This window comes from Podarcis filfolensis, assembly GCF_964270895.1.
Source record: "Podarcis filfolensis genome assembly, chromosome: 9".
Lineage (NCBI taxonomy): Eukaryota > Metazoa > Chordata > Lepidosauria > Squamata > Lacertidae > Podarcis > Podarcis filfolensis.
The window spans coordinates 21,752,871-21,768,313 of NC_139610.1; the positions used below are offsets into that span (position 1 = coordinate 21,752,871).

At 39.7% G+C, this 15,443-nt stretch overlaps 1 protein-coding gene across 8 annotated transcripts in view; it reads right to left on the reverse strand.

The window, feature by feature from the left end:
• Positions 1 to 1,608: 1,608 nt before the first annotated feature.
• SLC7A2 (solute carrier family 7 member 2) overlaps positions 1,609 to 15,443 on the reverse strand; it is a 51,786-nt gene continuing 37,951 nt past the window's right edge. For 4 of the 8 annotated variants that reach the window (XM_083630418.1, XM_083630420.1, XM_083630419.1 and 1 more), the window contains exons 7-12: positions 14,493 to 14,629; positions 12,325 to 12,427; positions 10,353 to 10,555; positions 9,842 to 10,008; positions 9,017 to 9,125; positions 1,609 to 7,928 (exon numbers count right to left, since the gene is read on the reverse strand). In XM_083630418.1, coding sequence (XP_083486544.1) covers positions 7,729 to 7,928; positions 9,017 to 9,125; positions 9,842 to 10,008; positions 10,353 to 10,555; positions 12,325 to 12,427; positions 14,493 to 14,629 — 919 coding nt within the window. In that variant the 3' untranslated portion in view covers positions 1,609 to 7,728. Of the gene's footprint in view, positions 7,929 to 9,016; positions 9,126 to 9,841; positions 10,009 to 10,352; positions 10,556 to 12,324; positions 12,428 to 14,492; positions 14,630 to 14,903; positions 15,044 to 15,443 lie in introns of all 8 variants that reach the window. The other 4 variants (XM_083630414.1, XM_083630417.1, XM_083630416.1 and 1 more) reach the window with 1 other exon arrangement.

The window sequence follows — 15,443 nt, forward strand, 5'->3', positions numbered from 1 at the left end:
ACACTGTGGCAGTGGTTGGATGACCCGGAATGGACAATAACAGAGGGGTGATAATCTCATTCCTCAGGTCTTTGTAAAGAGTGCACACCAGGAGGGTGTGTGCCACTGATTCGATGCTGCCATCTCCACAGGCACATAAGCGTTTTTCGTGTGGAATCTGTTGGAATCGTACCTCAAATACAGCCGAGGGCAGTACATTCAGTCTTGCGAGGTTAAAAGTGTGTCTATATTTTGGAATTGCTAGGTTGTGCAGATAGGGTGCCAGAGAATCAAAGTGGGAGGATGGAAAATGGTCATACCATGAACAAAATTCCCTTCTCGTGGCCAAGTTATTCTGACGCTCGATATCATTTAGGTATTGGCAAATTAGACTGTTTTACTATAACCCACGGTGAGTAACTGTTGTGGGGATAAACCACAAGAGTGATGTTTTTGATTGACAATTTTAGAGCAGGCACTCTTGTGACAGTCTTGTAGCACTAGGGATATTAGACCGGGGGGGATTTGAGTTTTGGCGAAGCCAGCAGTTAAATGTCCTGCGCAGATCCGTAAGTCTACCAAGGGGATATTGGCCTCTAAGCACAATGATGTGTTTGGGACACAGGGTGGTATAGGAAAAATTTGCCTTAAGAACTTTGATGATGGGAGTTGTAGTCTGAAAACAGCTGGACCCAATTCCCATCATCCCTCACTAACTAGAGGAGTTGTAGCCCGAAAACAGCTGGAGAGTAAATTCCCATCATCCCTTGCTAACTGGGGATGATGGGAGTTGTAGTCTGAAAAGAACTGGAGACCCAAGTTTGGGAAATACTGATGTCAGCGGCACGTTAATGAATATACTAGAATACGATTTGTTGCCCAAATGGCCATAGGGTAATAGATGCTTCGGAGAACATGGAAATGGTAGGTTGGGTTTGAAAGTATAGGAAGCCTCCACACAAATTGGTAGGTTCATTTGTTTCGGCAAACCATGACTCCGTGACAGGTGAACTGCACTGCAGTATTCCTAGCAACTGTAGCGTGAATAAACTGCACCAAACTTGTTAAACAGGTCACTTTATATACAGATAACATCCAAACAGTGGAGTGGGAATATAATCTGCACCTCTCATAGGGTTGTCATATTTCAGAAAGTATAATTCCTGATACCCGCAAAGTTGTTGAGCATTTTTTAGGAAGACCCCAAATTTACTAAGCTGTTTCCAGGAATTTTTCTGACGTATGGCAAGCCTAACTCTCTATCAAGGTCCAAGATGCATTGGTGGGCATACGTGGTATGAAAGAGTCAAATGGGTGGGTGCTAAACTATCAAATTGGCTAAATGGGTTGGCACCCATGTTTCTATCTTATCAAAATAGGAATTACAGTGCTAATGTCATTTCTGAAACTGATATTTTTATCTGAAGTGTACAGCTGAAAAGACGTTACAGGATTATTTATCACCTCATGAAATAAATGTAAATACAAACCTTTATGGAAGGAAACAAGGTGGCAAAGAGTATAAATGGCTATCAGTATATTTTCTGAATATGATATTCCTATAGATTTTTAAAACTATGTTATATCATGGTTGTCTCCAGCACTTTGGAAAATGAAAAAGGAAACCTGTAGAACATGTACAACTTTATTTTAAAAAATGTAGAACAAATGCACAATTACTGTCAAAAGTAGCTTTTTTTTTTACAGTGAACAGCAGCAGTATAAATTTCTTAGTCTACAGTAACTGCAACTTATGAACATCAAAAAACAAAAGCACCAAAAAGTATTTTATCTGTCACACATTCTGAACACATTTTTACATTAATTTAAAAAATCTAGCAGATTATTAAACATTATCTTGACTGAAGCTAAAATGATCTATCCCCACTTATGTGCACAGGCAGCAGCAAACATAATACATGGTAATAATGACTAAAATATACAAATATATACAAAGCACTGTTTTTATAAAATCTTAAAACACCCAAAATGTGTTTTTACGTGTAGAGACTTTCTGTGGGAGTTCTACAGACCTGACCCAAGTTTCCCATTGAGCTTCCTGGAATTTGCCAGAGACAGAAATAAAAAAGGAGGGATCTTTAGAAAGAAACTGATCTACTGTCCAATCTTATGCATCATTTATCAGAAATTAGTCCCACTGCATTGAGTGGAGCTTACTTCCAAGTGAATGGCTGTGGGATTTCAGCCTTTGTCACACAATTAAAAGAACTTTGTATTTCTAGAATGATCTTTTTTTATGAATATGGGAAGAAAAATATTTTTGAACCATAAAAAATGTTTAGATCTACCAAAAGTGTGGGAGACCTACATAAATGGCCACTGAAGTTAGGGACAAGCTAAGAAAAGCATCAGCAGAACAAAAAACTAGAAAAGTGAAGGGACAGCAATGTGCTGTGCAATATAGCTGCAAAATTTATCTGTGCTTTTGTTTCAGTCAGTACTTTCTCCTTGCAATTGCTTATTTGAGAGGAGGGTTTTCAGGGAGAACATTCTGCCCAAAGAGGAAAGTATGAACTAATCCACAGACTTGCAACCAAAAAGTTATATTCAGTAACTTTATTTAGACCCAGTATTTGGTTGTACATTGTATTTTCAAATGCCTCTTGCATTCATAGCTCTTTGGACCTGAAAAGGGCATAGTCTGTGAAACCAGGTACAATTAAAGTAAGCAGTAATAGAAGCTACTAATTAAAACGTTTAGGGATGCGAGGAAGAATAGGGGAAACAACTATTTATTTTGCTTATCTTTGGACATAGGTTAGTAATAGAACTGTTACAATTGCAAAGCTTCAGGGTTTGGGGAAAATTAAAAATTGCCTTTGGTTATATAGTGGAGCAAAACTATTTCAATGCGCAGTCCTAGAGCTCAGTGGGTGGGCTTGGCCCAGCCTACATTACAGGGCTTTTGAGGCTGAATAATAATAATAATAAAACCCTTGCTCTGAAATCTTTGGAGGAAAGACAGAACAGAAAAAGCATCACCAATTAGAAGTGCGAGAGACAGAAGTAGAACTGTAGAGAATGAACCCAATAACCCAATCTAGAACTTCACATGTGTTCAGATGCATATACAAATCTCTTCTGCACATTGACTGCCCCACCATTCCCATGGAAAAAGCAGATCTATAGGACCATGACACAGGAGTGGGTGATGGTCTTTCTGTATATCTCCAGTTGCAAAAACAGACATATAGGCAGTATCTAGCTTAATAATTTTAATAGCTCTAAACGTATCTGAACATGTGTGTTTAAATTTTGTTCTGTCTCCCACCAGCCCAAGTATCCTTAGACCACCCATGACAAAATGTCAGACCTGTCTGCATTGAGGGCATGTGAAGGTGCTCCCTCCATTGGAATGAATGAGAAAGCCACTGTATAGGCAAGGACTCAACGCAATGAAATCCACACAGAAACCCTGAGCCCCCTTTTTTTAAACTGCTGTAAGAGGGTTTGAGAAAATAAATGTCCTTAAAGCCTTAAATTCTATTTACCAAAAAGAACGAAAACACTTATCTGCTACACAACACACACAATATGACATACTGCAGGGGTGGAGGATTTTTTCAGGCCAAAGGATAAATTCTTTTCCGGCTAACAGTCCAGAGGCCATATACCAGTTGTACGCATAATCAGAGACATAAGTGGGTGGTTCAATAAACGTGAATTTTAGCTTTGTACAGTAGGCTAGTTATCAGAGTTCAGAGACACATTCCAGCCAAGGCAAATGCCCTCAAGTAGAGTTCAAAGCAGACCAAGTAAGCGTTGTGCCCTGGAGAGTCCTGAGGGCCAGATAAAAAGGTCTGGAGGGCCACAATTAGACCCCAGGCCTGATATTCCCCACCCCATTTTACAGAGTTAAGCGATAATCCAATGCTTCTGTAGACACTAAAAACTGCTATAATTCTTGCAATGTTTATGCACCACCTGTATTTCCACCAGATGTTTATATATACGCATAGGGTTGGGTACAAATATTCCCTTTCTCCCGTGGAAGTTCTTTTGATAGAAGGAGTCTTTTCCCTTCATGGAATGGAACCTTTGGGCCCAACCTACAGTATACATAAATCCTGAACCCTCTTTTTGAAAATCTAACATTCTGTTCTGTCTCGTGTAAGGCTTGGATAAGTAACCTGAGCCTCCAACATTTTTATTAAAATTAAATAAGATACGACAAAAACTGACAAAACGTAGAAAACCTTAAAATAGTTACAGAAACAGTATTGATTGTCTCTTCTGAGTTTCTGTTTTGTTTTTTAGTACACACAGTAGTAAAGTTTTTCAAGTCGTAACAAAGGTGATTGCTATTCATCACTTAACAACTTTTAAGGACATCCATAAAATAATGATGCCTAAAGAGATATTGATTAGCTACAAACCTGACCTGTGGAAGTTTGTCTGCTAAAATGATCTGCATTTTCCCCATTGTGATTTTTGTTTTCTTTGAACTTTGTGATCTCAGTTATTTACTAAAATGTGACACTTTCAGTAATACATTTTTTAAAGAAATTATCATAATCATATATATCTCTTTTGTTTTGGGGACATTGCAAACAGATCAGTCAATCAGAGCAATATGCTAAAAACTGCTGCACTACTATCTACATTCAATAATGGCGGCAATCAGGGCACCCTCTCTCATCTTAACACAATTTCTCAAATTCCATATATTTCGTAATCTTTCATAAAAGTGTTCTTTCAGCTATTAATATAAGATTATACAAAAAGCCAAGATAAAATATACCTCCTTTACATTTTTAAGTCAAAGCACAGTGCTGCCATATCTACAGTTCCTATCAAACTCAGTATTGTTAGGCTGACATCAAAAAATTACACGTAAGCCAAGTCAGATAGGGGCCAGCAGTGTAACGGATTTGTGTTTCCTCCTTATATACTTATTCTGCAAGAATCATAACTAAGAACCTAAACAGCTCTCTCTTTCACTGTGTGTGTGAATTTGTATCTGCATCTGGATCTTCCACCTCTCATTGTAGACTTTGGACATCACACACAAACACACACACACAGCATTCCCACCTGGTCACCCTTCTGTAACATCAAAAGCCGACCTTACTTTCCTTATCAAACTTAAAAAACCCCCACCCAGTGTGCTTAAGATGTACTTATTTGCAAATAATCATCTTATTAGTATTTTAATACTTGTGCAGGACAGCTTTCCGGGTCATGTGGCCAGCATGACTAAACCGTTTTTGGTGCAACAGGACGGAAGCCAGAGCGCACGGAAACACTGTTTACCTTCCCGCTGCAGCAGTACCTATTTATCTACTTGCGCTGGTATGCTTTTGAACTGCTAGGTTGGCAGGTGCTGGGACAGCAACGGGAGCTCACCCCATTGTGTGAATCTGAACCACCAAATGCCGGCTCCTTTGGCCTGAAAAGCAAGATGAGCGCTGCAACCCCATAGTCGCCTTTGACTGGACTTAACCATCCAGGGGTCCTTTACCTTTTACCTTTACTTGTGTAGGGATAAGAAAACTGTTGGCAGAAAAAGCATTTAATCCACAGTCTTGGATTGAGTGCTTTTCTAAGGCACTTGTAAAAACAATTTTTGTTCCCAAACCCCTCTCTGAATCCTGAAATTTTCAGCTTTTTAAAACATGGGTTTCTAACCGAACAGTTGCGATGAGATGTTTGACAGATTGTTGTAACATGGTCCCAACATTAATAAACTAAAAGGCATCAGGTATATTGTCAGGTTATCCTTCCTCTGTCTCCAGGAGAAGAAACAGCCACAGCTGCTCACAGCACCTATTCCTTTTCTTGAGAAAATAAGTAAATTAATGCTGCAGGACAGTTTTGCTTTGTTTTTCTCTTTGGCTTGTTCTCTCACACATACATACATATGTTGCTTCATACAAAAAAATGTGTGGAGCAGACACACATGTGCCAGAAATACAACTTGCCCATCAGCCACAATGCCTAGTTATGACTGTATACATGAGTGATAATAATGTAACCAAGAGTGATCCTTTGGTGCCTATGCCTGCCTCAAATTTTATTTATAAAATGTTACTTCAAAACTAAAAAGACCTGTCACCTGTTAAACATAACTCTGTATTCTTAAATGTTATTTGAATTATATTTCTTTCTTTTCTTTTTTTACTCCTCTTTCCCCTCCAAATACCCATCTCTTTTAAGGAGATGGAACATATTCCCTGAAAAATCTAAATTTCTGTTCATGATTTATACAAAAATGTTAGGTAAGTTATGACTACAGAAGAATCCACTAAAAGACATAATACCTCCTGCAAGGGCAAAAAAATACATAGTGGCTGAATTCAATCCTCATCATAATCCATGCTAGATTTATTAAGTGCAGCCTTGCGGGCTGGAAGCTTTCACGGCTAAGTTTATTATTATTAATTGTTGTTTAGAGCTGCAGCGGAACCCTAAACTGTGGTTAATCTTAATTATGGTTTGTTAAAACAAGCCAGCTTAACAGCTCATGATTTAAATTTAGTCTATTTCAAACAAGCCACAATTAAGATTACTGGCAATTCATTGGTTTGGGGCAAAAATGCCCTGCTGCAGTTACTCAAAAGAAGAAATTCAAACTTACAAATCCCATCTTGTAGCCACGCCAGAGGAGAGGATGAAAGGGGAGAAGCATGCAAGCCTGAAGTTCACTACAGCTTGTTCGCATCATAAGCAGCCATGGTTTACTGTGACATCTGAATGCAGCCAATTTATGGCTGACAGTTTCATTTTCCTTAGTTACAGAAATTAATGAATATACTTGGTGGGCCAGAGACTCGGAAGGCACACAGCTCACCAGTCATTGGACCTAGGGCAGCTACTTACAACCTCAGAGGGTTTACACATTCAGCACTAACAGGGCAATTCCATAGGTGCACCTGGACTTGAAAAATTCCCAGTTCCGTAGGCACATGCTGTTTGCCACTGTTCTGAAGTTTCTTACATCTTAGGAACCATGTAGCGTGACTTTTTGATTGTCACCATCGAGAAGGAGAATTTGGAACACGACTGGTAAAAGGTAATTTCAAAACATTCTATACGGAGCCCATCCATATGTTAGGCATTGCAAACACTGCTTTTCAAAAGGATGTTCGCGGCATATATTATTTGCATATACAGTGGTAGCAAAAATTTAACACTTTTTAAAACAGAGAAGCACTACATCGCAATGCAAAAGCCTGCCAAGTTTCTGATCTATGTACTCATCTGGGTAACTGGCTTTTTTAAATAGGTTTTTTCTTCTTCCCTTTTTTAAAGTTTGAGAGGCTAAACAGTTTAGCTACCTAGTTACTGACCACTGCTAAGCACATTTTTAAAAGACAGAAACAAGAAAATGTGTCCCCAATAACATAACCTAAAATGGTTCAGCTTCCCACTTAAAAAAATTCCTAATTATATAACATTATGCCAGTTCAAGTTGTAGGATGGTGCGCTAAGGAAATTCCCAACATTTTTAGCACAACAGGCAAAATCAGCCGATGGGAGTTTGTTCCCCTCCACTTCCTTGGCAGTTTTTACTTCAGGCAACCACAATTTGAGGTAAATCTCCACTGGATGAAATATCTAGCAGTCGGTTTAGACCATTATTGATGTTTTCACAAAGCACAAGTAGGTTACTGCTAATCTTTCGGGAGCAAGTGTTTTGGCATTCCACCCCCCCCCCCCAAAAAAAACCCCCAACTACATTCCGTTACACTATTCAAAAGACGTACGCAGCATGGTAGTTAGCAACCATTAACATTCACTTGTCCTTTCATGTGTAATAAACTGAGCACTTTCACTTGCATTTTCAATCTCGTTTGCTTCTTTTACATAGATCTTTTCTGGAGCTGCGCTTTTCTCGGAGCAGCTGTCGTCCTCGTCATCTTCATCTTCCACCCTAGGACGGCCTTCCACACTATGTCGGATGCCATAAGCAAAGTAAATGAAGAAGCCTTCCACAGGAAAAAAAGAAAGGGATGTAAGTTCTCTCAGTTTTGTCATATTTCTGTAGCTCTACCCAAGATTACAAAACCAGAACACTTGTTCAGATCTTGGTATCACCTGTGGTCATAGGTTTCTTTAATCCACACTAAGCTTCCATTCTAGTACAGTGATGCCTTGGTTCTCAAACGCCTTGGTACTCAAATGCCTTGGTTCCCAAATGCAAAAAACCCAAAAGTAAGTGTTCCGGTTTTTGAGCATTTTTCGGAAGCCGAACGTCCAATGCATTTGTCAGCTATTGTTTCCAGGGTGCCTGCACCAATCAGAAGCTGCGCTTGGTTTTCGAACATTTTGGAAGTCAGACTTCCAGAACGGATTAAGTTTAGTGCTTTTGTTTTTGCTATTTATTTTGCGTTTTTGTTTTTGAGGCTTTTTCGGTTAATTTGTTTTTGTGGCTGTGTGGAACCCGGTTCAGCTACTGATTGATTGATTGTGTGACTGCGGAAATGGATAAAAGCCCCCCATCCAAACAATGACAATCATCAGTGCAGGTAAGAAAAAAAAATATTTTATTTTTTATCATCTACAATACGGTCTTATTTTATAGTACAGTACATTGATTATTGCTATCATTTAATGGATCAATGGTCTTGTTAGACAGTAAAAATCATGTTAAATTGCTGTTTTAGGGGTTGTTTTTAAAAGTCTGGAACGGATTAATCCGTTTTGCCTTACCGTCTATGAGAAAGCACAACTTGGTTTTGGAACGGACTTCTGGAATGGATTAAGTTTGAGAACCAAGGTACCACTGTACTACTCTCAAAAATTATATACAGAAATCCCTCATCTTATGTGGGGTTTCAGTTCCAAGACGTATGTGGATGTGCAAAAATTGTGTCTGGTCAAACCTTTGGAGCTGCATCTAGAACCTACACGCTGAGCAGGCTTTGCCCAGCAAGCAAGGTTAAGAGCCTAAATGCTCTTTTTGCACCATGTCTGCTTGGGTCACCAGTATGAAAATGGCTTTTAAGCTTTTGCCCTTGCTTAGGGGGGGAGGCAAGAAAAAGTTCACAACAACATTCAGCTACATAATACCTACCAATCGCCATCCAGATGCTAAACCGGATCCAAGTCTCTCCACTTAGTTGTACCATTAAGTAAATATTCACCAAGATACTCAAAGATGGCAAAAATGGCAGGAGTGGAACCTAAGGACAAATTTTTACACTCAGTGTTTTTGACAAATATCTTGTGTGTCATACTTTTAATTAAATTTGTAAAGGGGCTCTACCGAACTGACACATTCATATTTCGAAAATAAAATAAAAGTTATAGGGCAAAGTGTCTTAGTCCAGTTGCAATGAACACATTACCTACTTATACTGCATTTTAAATGCAGAAGTAATGAATTAAATTTTGGTAGGCCTGCAACGGGAAGGCGAGGACTACAATTTAGTGGTAGTACACACATGGGCTACACAAGATTTTATACATGCACAAGGGAAAATAGGGAAAGATAAAATAAGGAAAACGGATCTTGTGGCCCACAGCTTTTGCATTAAAAACAAACAAACTTTTTAAAGATCTTTTGCCCAATTAATCTTCAATCAATCAAAAGATTGTTTAAAAAAAATCATCTAATCTTACATGTTTCAGTTGTAGTAAAAATGAATTCTCAACTCTTTCTACAGTCAAGGCCAAATTTGCACAAGAACCACTATTTTGGCTTACCACAAAAAGCAACTTTAGCACCATATCAGTCAAGCTCTTTTTAAGGCAACAGCTAACTTATTAATTCAACTGAAAGGTAGCCACTAAAGCGACAGGGTGGTAATCTCCAGAAGGGCAGCTAGTCACACAGCCCCCCCCAAAAAAGTGTTTGTGAGGTTTTGCACTTGATGCCACTACCATCACCACTGCTTACCATAAATGCTACTTTCTGCTGACTCTGAGGTTGCCTCCAAATGACAAGTACAATGATGATAAACAGCACTGAAAGTACTGCAAGGAGACAAATACTCCAAGGCTCCAGATTGGCAAGAAGATGAATCCCGTTGGTGGCCAGAATGCTTAAGCCACAAATCAGGAAAGCTAAACAGAGGCAATCAAAATGGGGGGGGGGGGACAACAAAGAGAGCATTTCAAAATCTCAAATGTTTAAGTGACATAAAGCTTCAGCAATATTGACAGGTAAAAACCAATACTGTACATTTCTTTGTTTTGAATTAGGCCGTCAAAACAAAATTAGACTTGCAGTCATGTCTACTCCAATTAATCGGGGATGCAAAGGCTCCTCTCCCTCTTTTTCCATACTTGAAATTTTGGACAAGTTCAAAAGAATAAGTGAATCTGATCCGTCATTTTGTTTAAATGCATTTTGCTTATCAGTTGACACTTCCGAGATAGTCCAAGTATTTAGATAGCTTTTGACTTACCCAACAGACATACAAGAAAGCTAACCATGGTGGCAGACTGTTCCGTGGGCAAACTTGATGGATTAATCAGTGTTTGTAAGCTGAAACTGTGTCCTGGTACCATACTCATTTGAGATTCATTTGTACTTTCTCTCTCTGATCCCGCAAGAGCCTCTTTTTCTGCTGAATATTTTGGTTGTTCATAGTTTAAACTGGGTTGGTACCTGTTTGTGCACATACACACACACAAATACATTTGTGTAAGGTGAGGTTCACAGAAAATAAAAATTAAAGGCACAATGTATTATAATCTACAAGGCCTACAGCAAGAAAAGACATGACTCTATATTTTGGGTGGCATTATTGCACCATTTGTTATTGATATTTAATTCAGGCAATAGAGCCAGAGTTGCCACCAATATGCAGTCCTACAGTCACTGAAATCTGCATATTACAGGAAGGACATTCAGGTCCAGATTCTCTTAATGTTTCAAAGATGCACAGCAAGTAGGGAAAGAAGCCAGCATCAGTCACATCTGGGGAAGTATTGGGCATCGCTGCCTGAAGCAGCCCTGCATGTCTTTGGGCAGTGGCACCCAACAATGCTGGCTATTACACTGCCTAGCCTCCCTCCCTACCCCCCAGGAAAGACCAGATGAGCACTGGGCACCGCTGACTGAAGGCAGCCCATGTGTCCAAAGGCAGCATTGGCCAGCAGCACACCCCCACATAAACACTCAAGTGTTTTCCTTGGGAAATTGCAGGAGGGTTGCCTGACATGTATGGGGACTGATAATTACCATTTCTGGCCTAACCAGAAAGGCCAATATAAGGTGAATCCCTTCATATGCATTATAAGTGATCTAACTCTCAATAAGGGACGTGGGTGGTGCTGTGAGTTAAACCACAGAGCCTAGGACTTGCCGATCAGAAGGTCGGTGGTTCGAATCCCCGCGACAGGGTGAGCTCCCGTTGCTCGGTCCCTGCTCCTGCCAACCTAGCAGTTCGAAAGCACGTCAAAGTGCAAGTAGATAAATAGGTACCGGTCTAGCGGGAAGATAAACGGCATTTCCATGTGCTGCTCTGGTTCGCCAGAAGTGGCTTAGTCATGCTGGTCACATGACCCGGAAGCTGTACGCTGACTCCCTCGGCCAGTAAAGCGAGATGAGCGCCGCAACCCCCGAGTCGGCCACGACTGGACCTAATGGTCAGGGGTCCCTTTACCTTTACCTAACCCTCAATAACTGCATCACTGGCTCCAGAAATCCTTCAATATGGTAAACCCATCAGCCCCAGGAGCAGAGCACAACCAAAGGGGTGAACTCCTAGTCCACAGTATATTTATAAGGAATCAGAGCTGGGATTAGACCACAAGAGACAGGTCTGCTTTACTGAACCAAAGATGCATGGAAGACAGAATTTGCACGCAAGATTTATTAGGCTAGAGCTATTTTAAGAAAGCATCTCTTTCTAGCTTAGAGGTGCCTTAGTGTTGAGCATTTCTCTGTCTCTAGCTTCGAAAAGGGAACTATTATGCTCTGCGGGTCACTTATTTCATACACAGTACCAAAAAGGTACACATAATAAAAGAGAGATATCCAATGTGGTTGCTGAATGACAACTGCCACCATCCCCAGCCAGTGAGGTATGATGGGATTTGGAGTGTAACATCATATGGAAAGCATTAAAGAAGCACTTAAAGGTAAGAACCACTATGCAACAGAGCTTTATTTCATACAAGTTGCCCTAGATGCCAAACAACTTTTATTCTCCCATTCCTCTGTTTACAGCAGTACCTAAACTTGTACAGCAGCGGAATGTGCACTTCTACGAAGTACTAAGGTAGTTGCTCTCATGCACAATCTGCATTTGAAGGGTATCCTGTCTGTTTGTGTAACTTCATGTTTACATAACTATGGCAGAAACAAAAACATTTAAGGATTTAGACAACATTGCCTAACAAATTAGTTAATAACCCAAAATTGGAACTCACCTAAGAATGAGGACACACGCTGCTACTAGCGAGTACGCAAGAAGCGTACCAATGGACATCATATCTACTAAAGCTTTTAGGTCAAAGAGAAAAGCCATCAGAGCTAGAAAAACAAGACAAAGCAGAGCTAGTATTAAAAACATGTCTGTATTAAGCTGAAAATGAATATTTGCTACCATCTCCATTAAGGTTTAACGCTATCCCTTAAGGGTCTTTAAAACGTTCATACAATTTGAAGCAAACCATTGTCTTCTAAATGTTTTATGGCCAAAATTAAGATTTTAGTAATGCATTTTATAACCTTCAGGGGAACTGAGTTAATTCCCCTCTGAAATTTGGTGCCATCAGGGCATTACACAGTAGTTTCAATACTTGGCTTTCACGTGAGAAAATGGTATAAACTCATTTTGCATGACAGACACCATTAATTTAAATACATGCATAGACATAATAGGCAAAATACACTGTGAGCATCTCCCATGCTATAAAATGGGAGTTAGGCAAGCTGTTTCTGGCTCATTTTAATAAGGCAAAAATAGGAAATGTTCCTGGTACGCTGTGCCCATATCAAATCTTGCTTCTTTTCTTTTACTACACAAAGCTCATGCAATGAATTAAAAGTGTTGAGCTTTCAAGCACTCATAAAAGATAATCCCTCTTTAAAACAGTGTTAAAACTAAGCAAAAGTATTTGAGGGCTTATGCAAGGCACAGATGAAAAAGTTTTTGAAAAACAAAACAAAACCCAGTACTGTTGTATTCTGCAGAGGTCATGCTAGCTGCCTGCAACCAAGGGTTTAAAATCAGTAGCCAGTCTCTAGCAAAACTATGTCCCCTTCCCAGGCTACAATTATCCATGGTATGACATGTGCATCAAGGCAAACCATGGCTTATGTCCCTCCAAAAAATGGTCTGCAATCCTACTTCAGATCATAGTTTACAAGGGAACTATGCACTGGTGTACATTCAATGTGTAACTATGCTTAATGCTAGGAAGTCTTGATTTTGAGGGACACAGAGATGTCTTTACAGTGTTTATTTCAGAAGGGCAACTTGCTATTGGTTCAGTTGTATCACATACTTTTAACTTAAAACTGTTTAACCTTCATACAATTACATGAATAAATAAAGTCTAGCTTTAACATATGGAAAAGTTAGAAGCTAGCAAAGAGGTATCATTGCATTTTCATTTGAAGTCACAGAAAACTGCAACCAAGATTTGGAAGATTGCACTAAGTCCACAATTTAAGAAAATGGTTATTCTCTAAATTATCTATCCTGACACCTCTGTTTATCTGCTTTCTTTTTTGCAAACTTTAGCCATCAAGAAGAAGAAGAAGAAGAGTTTGGATTTGATATCCCGCTTTATCACTACCCGAAGGAGTCTCAAAGCGACTAACAATCTCCTTTCCCTTCCTCCCCCACAACAAACACTCTGTGAGGTGAGTGGGGCTGACAGACGTCAAAGAAGTGTGACTAGCCCAAGGTCACCCAGCAGCTGCATGTGGAGGAGCGGGGACCCGAACCCGGTTCCCCAGATTACAAGTCTACCGCTCTTAACCACTACACCACACAGGCTCCCTAGTTACTGTATAAGCAAAATATAATTAGCACTTATATGGTGGTATTGACATGTATTAAATATTTAATCTTTTTAAAAAACCAGACATCTAATCTTAACACTGTTTAAAATGGAGGGACTATCTCTGCTGAGCTTTAGATATTAATGTCATATTGGCAGGGGAGGGGAATACTTTTAATGCTACATTTGCAGTTATTAAATTGTCAAATATACTTTAAACAACATATTAACTACAGAGGAAGTGTATGAAGGGCTGGGATGAAAATAGCCCAAATGGCAAAATTCAGTGAGAAAGCCAGGACGCTTTATAGTTATTCACTCACACTTCCTTCTTTGCATATGCATAAAAAGGTACCATTGGTCACAGCAGAGGAAAGGTTTGGAGAAGTCCTCCAATGAGCTTGCTCTTCCACAACCAGCACCGCCACCACAATTCAGAATTGTTGCTTCTTCTGATTAGTCAGCAGTTTTGTCCCCAATTTGCATGCACAGAAAGTTAGCAAGCAGGCCCATCTTATTAACATAAATTTTGCACATGAAAACGGGGTTGAGGTCCCAGTTAGGCAAGACCTGCTTTAAGAGCTTACCGGAGATGAGCCCTGCTGTCATTGTGGCAGCAACTGGAGACTGCCTCTTGCTCACTTTGGCAAGAAATCTAAAGAGTAAACCATCTCGTGCCATGGCAAACAGAATGCGGGGCAAAGGGAACATAGAGCCCAGAAGACTAGAACAAAAAAATTTAATTGTTCAAATGCCACAGTAAGAATATTATGCACTAACAGACAATCCGAAACGCAGACATGGGAGAAAGGGAAACTGTATGTGTAAAATGCACTTCCAATAACCAAAAACGAGGCTTGAGACAAACACCAAAGGTTTAATAGTTGAACTCTTGAGATTCACATTTTATCATTTGAGCTGCGACTGCTTCAGAATCTACATTTGATCATGGGTGAAGATGTCCCTTTTCCTGATAATAAATTCGCTTAGAGCCTCACCTGCTACAGCACCTGATGACAAAGTAGCAACAAGAGGAGTCTTCGTTTTGGGATTGATACGAGCTAGACATTTGAAAAGCAACCCATCCTCCGCCATAGCATAGATTACACGCGGCATTGGGAAAATGGATCCAAGGAGACTGGATAAAAAGCAAAAGAACATGCAACATGGCCAACACAAAGTCATGCAATGCATTAGAGAGAAAAAAAAAAACCAAGGCCAATTAACAGCATACGATACCAGAAACGTGGGATGGGATGGAGATAAATTGTACATGAGACACACTGCAGTTAAGACACAAGTTTCTTCAACCATTCAGTTAATTTTTATATATATTGTGCACAGGCTTTTTTTAATGCATAGAGTACTTTGCAGCCTTTATGGTCTATTTCAAACACTTTCAGGGATCACAGAATGTATTTCTCTGTATGGAGCAACACCCTCACCTTCTTCACCACAGAGATCACATTGCGTCTGTCACAGGCACGAAGATTTCCTCACAATATTTGGAGGGGTGGAACCTCAACTACACTTTTCTA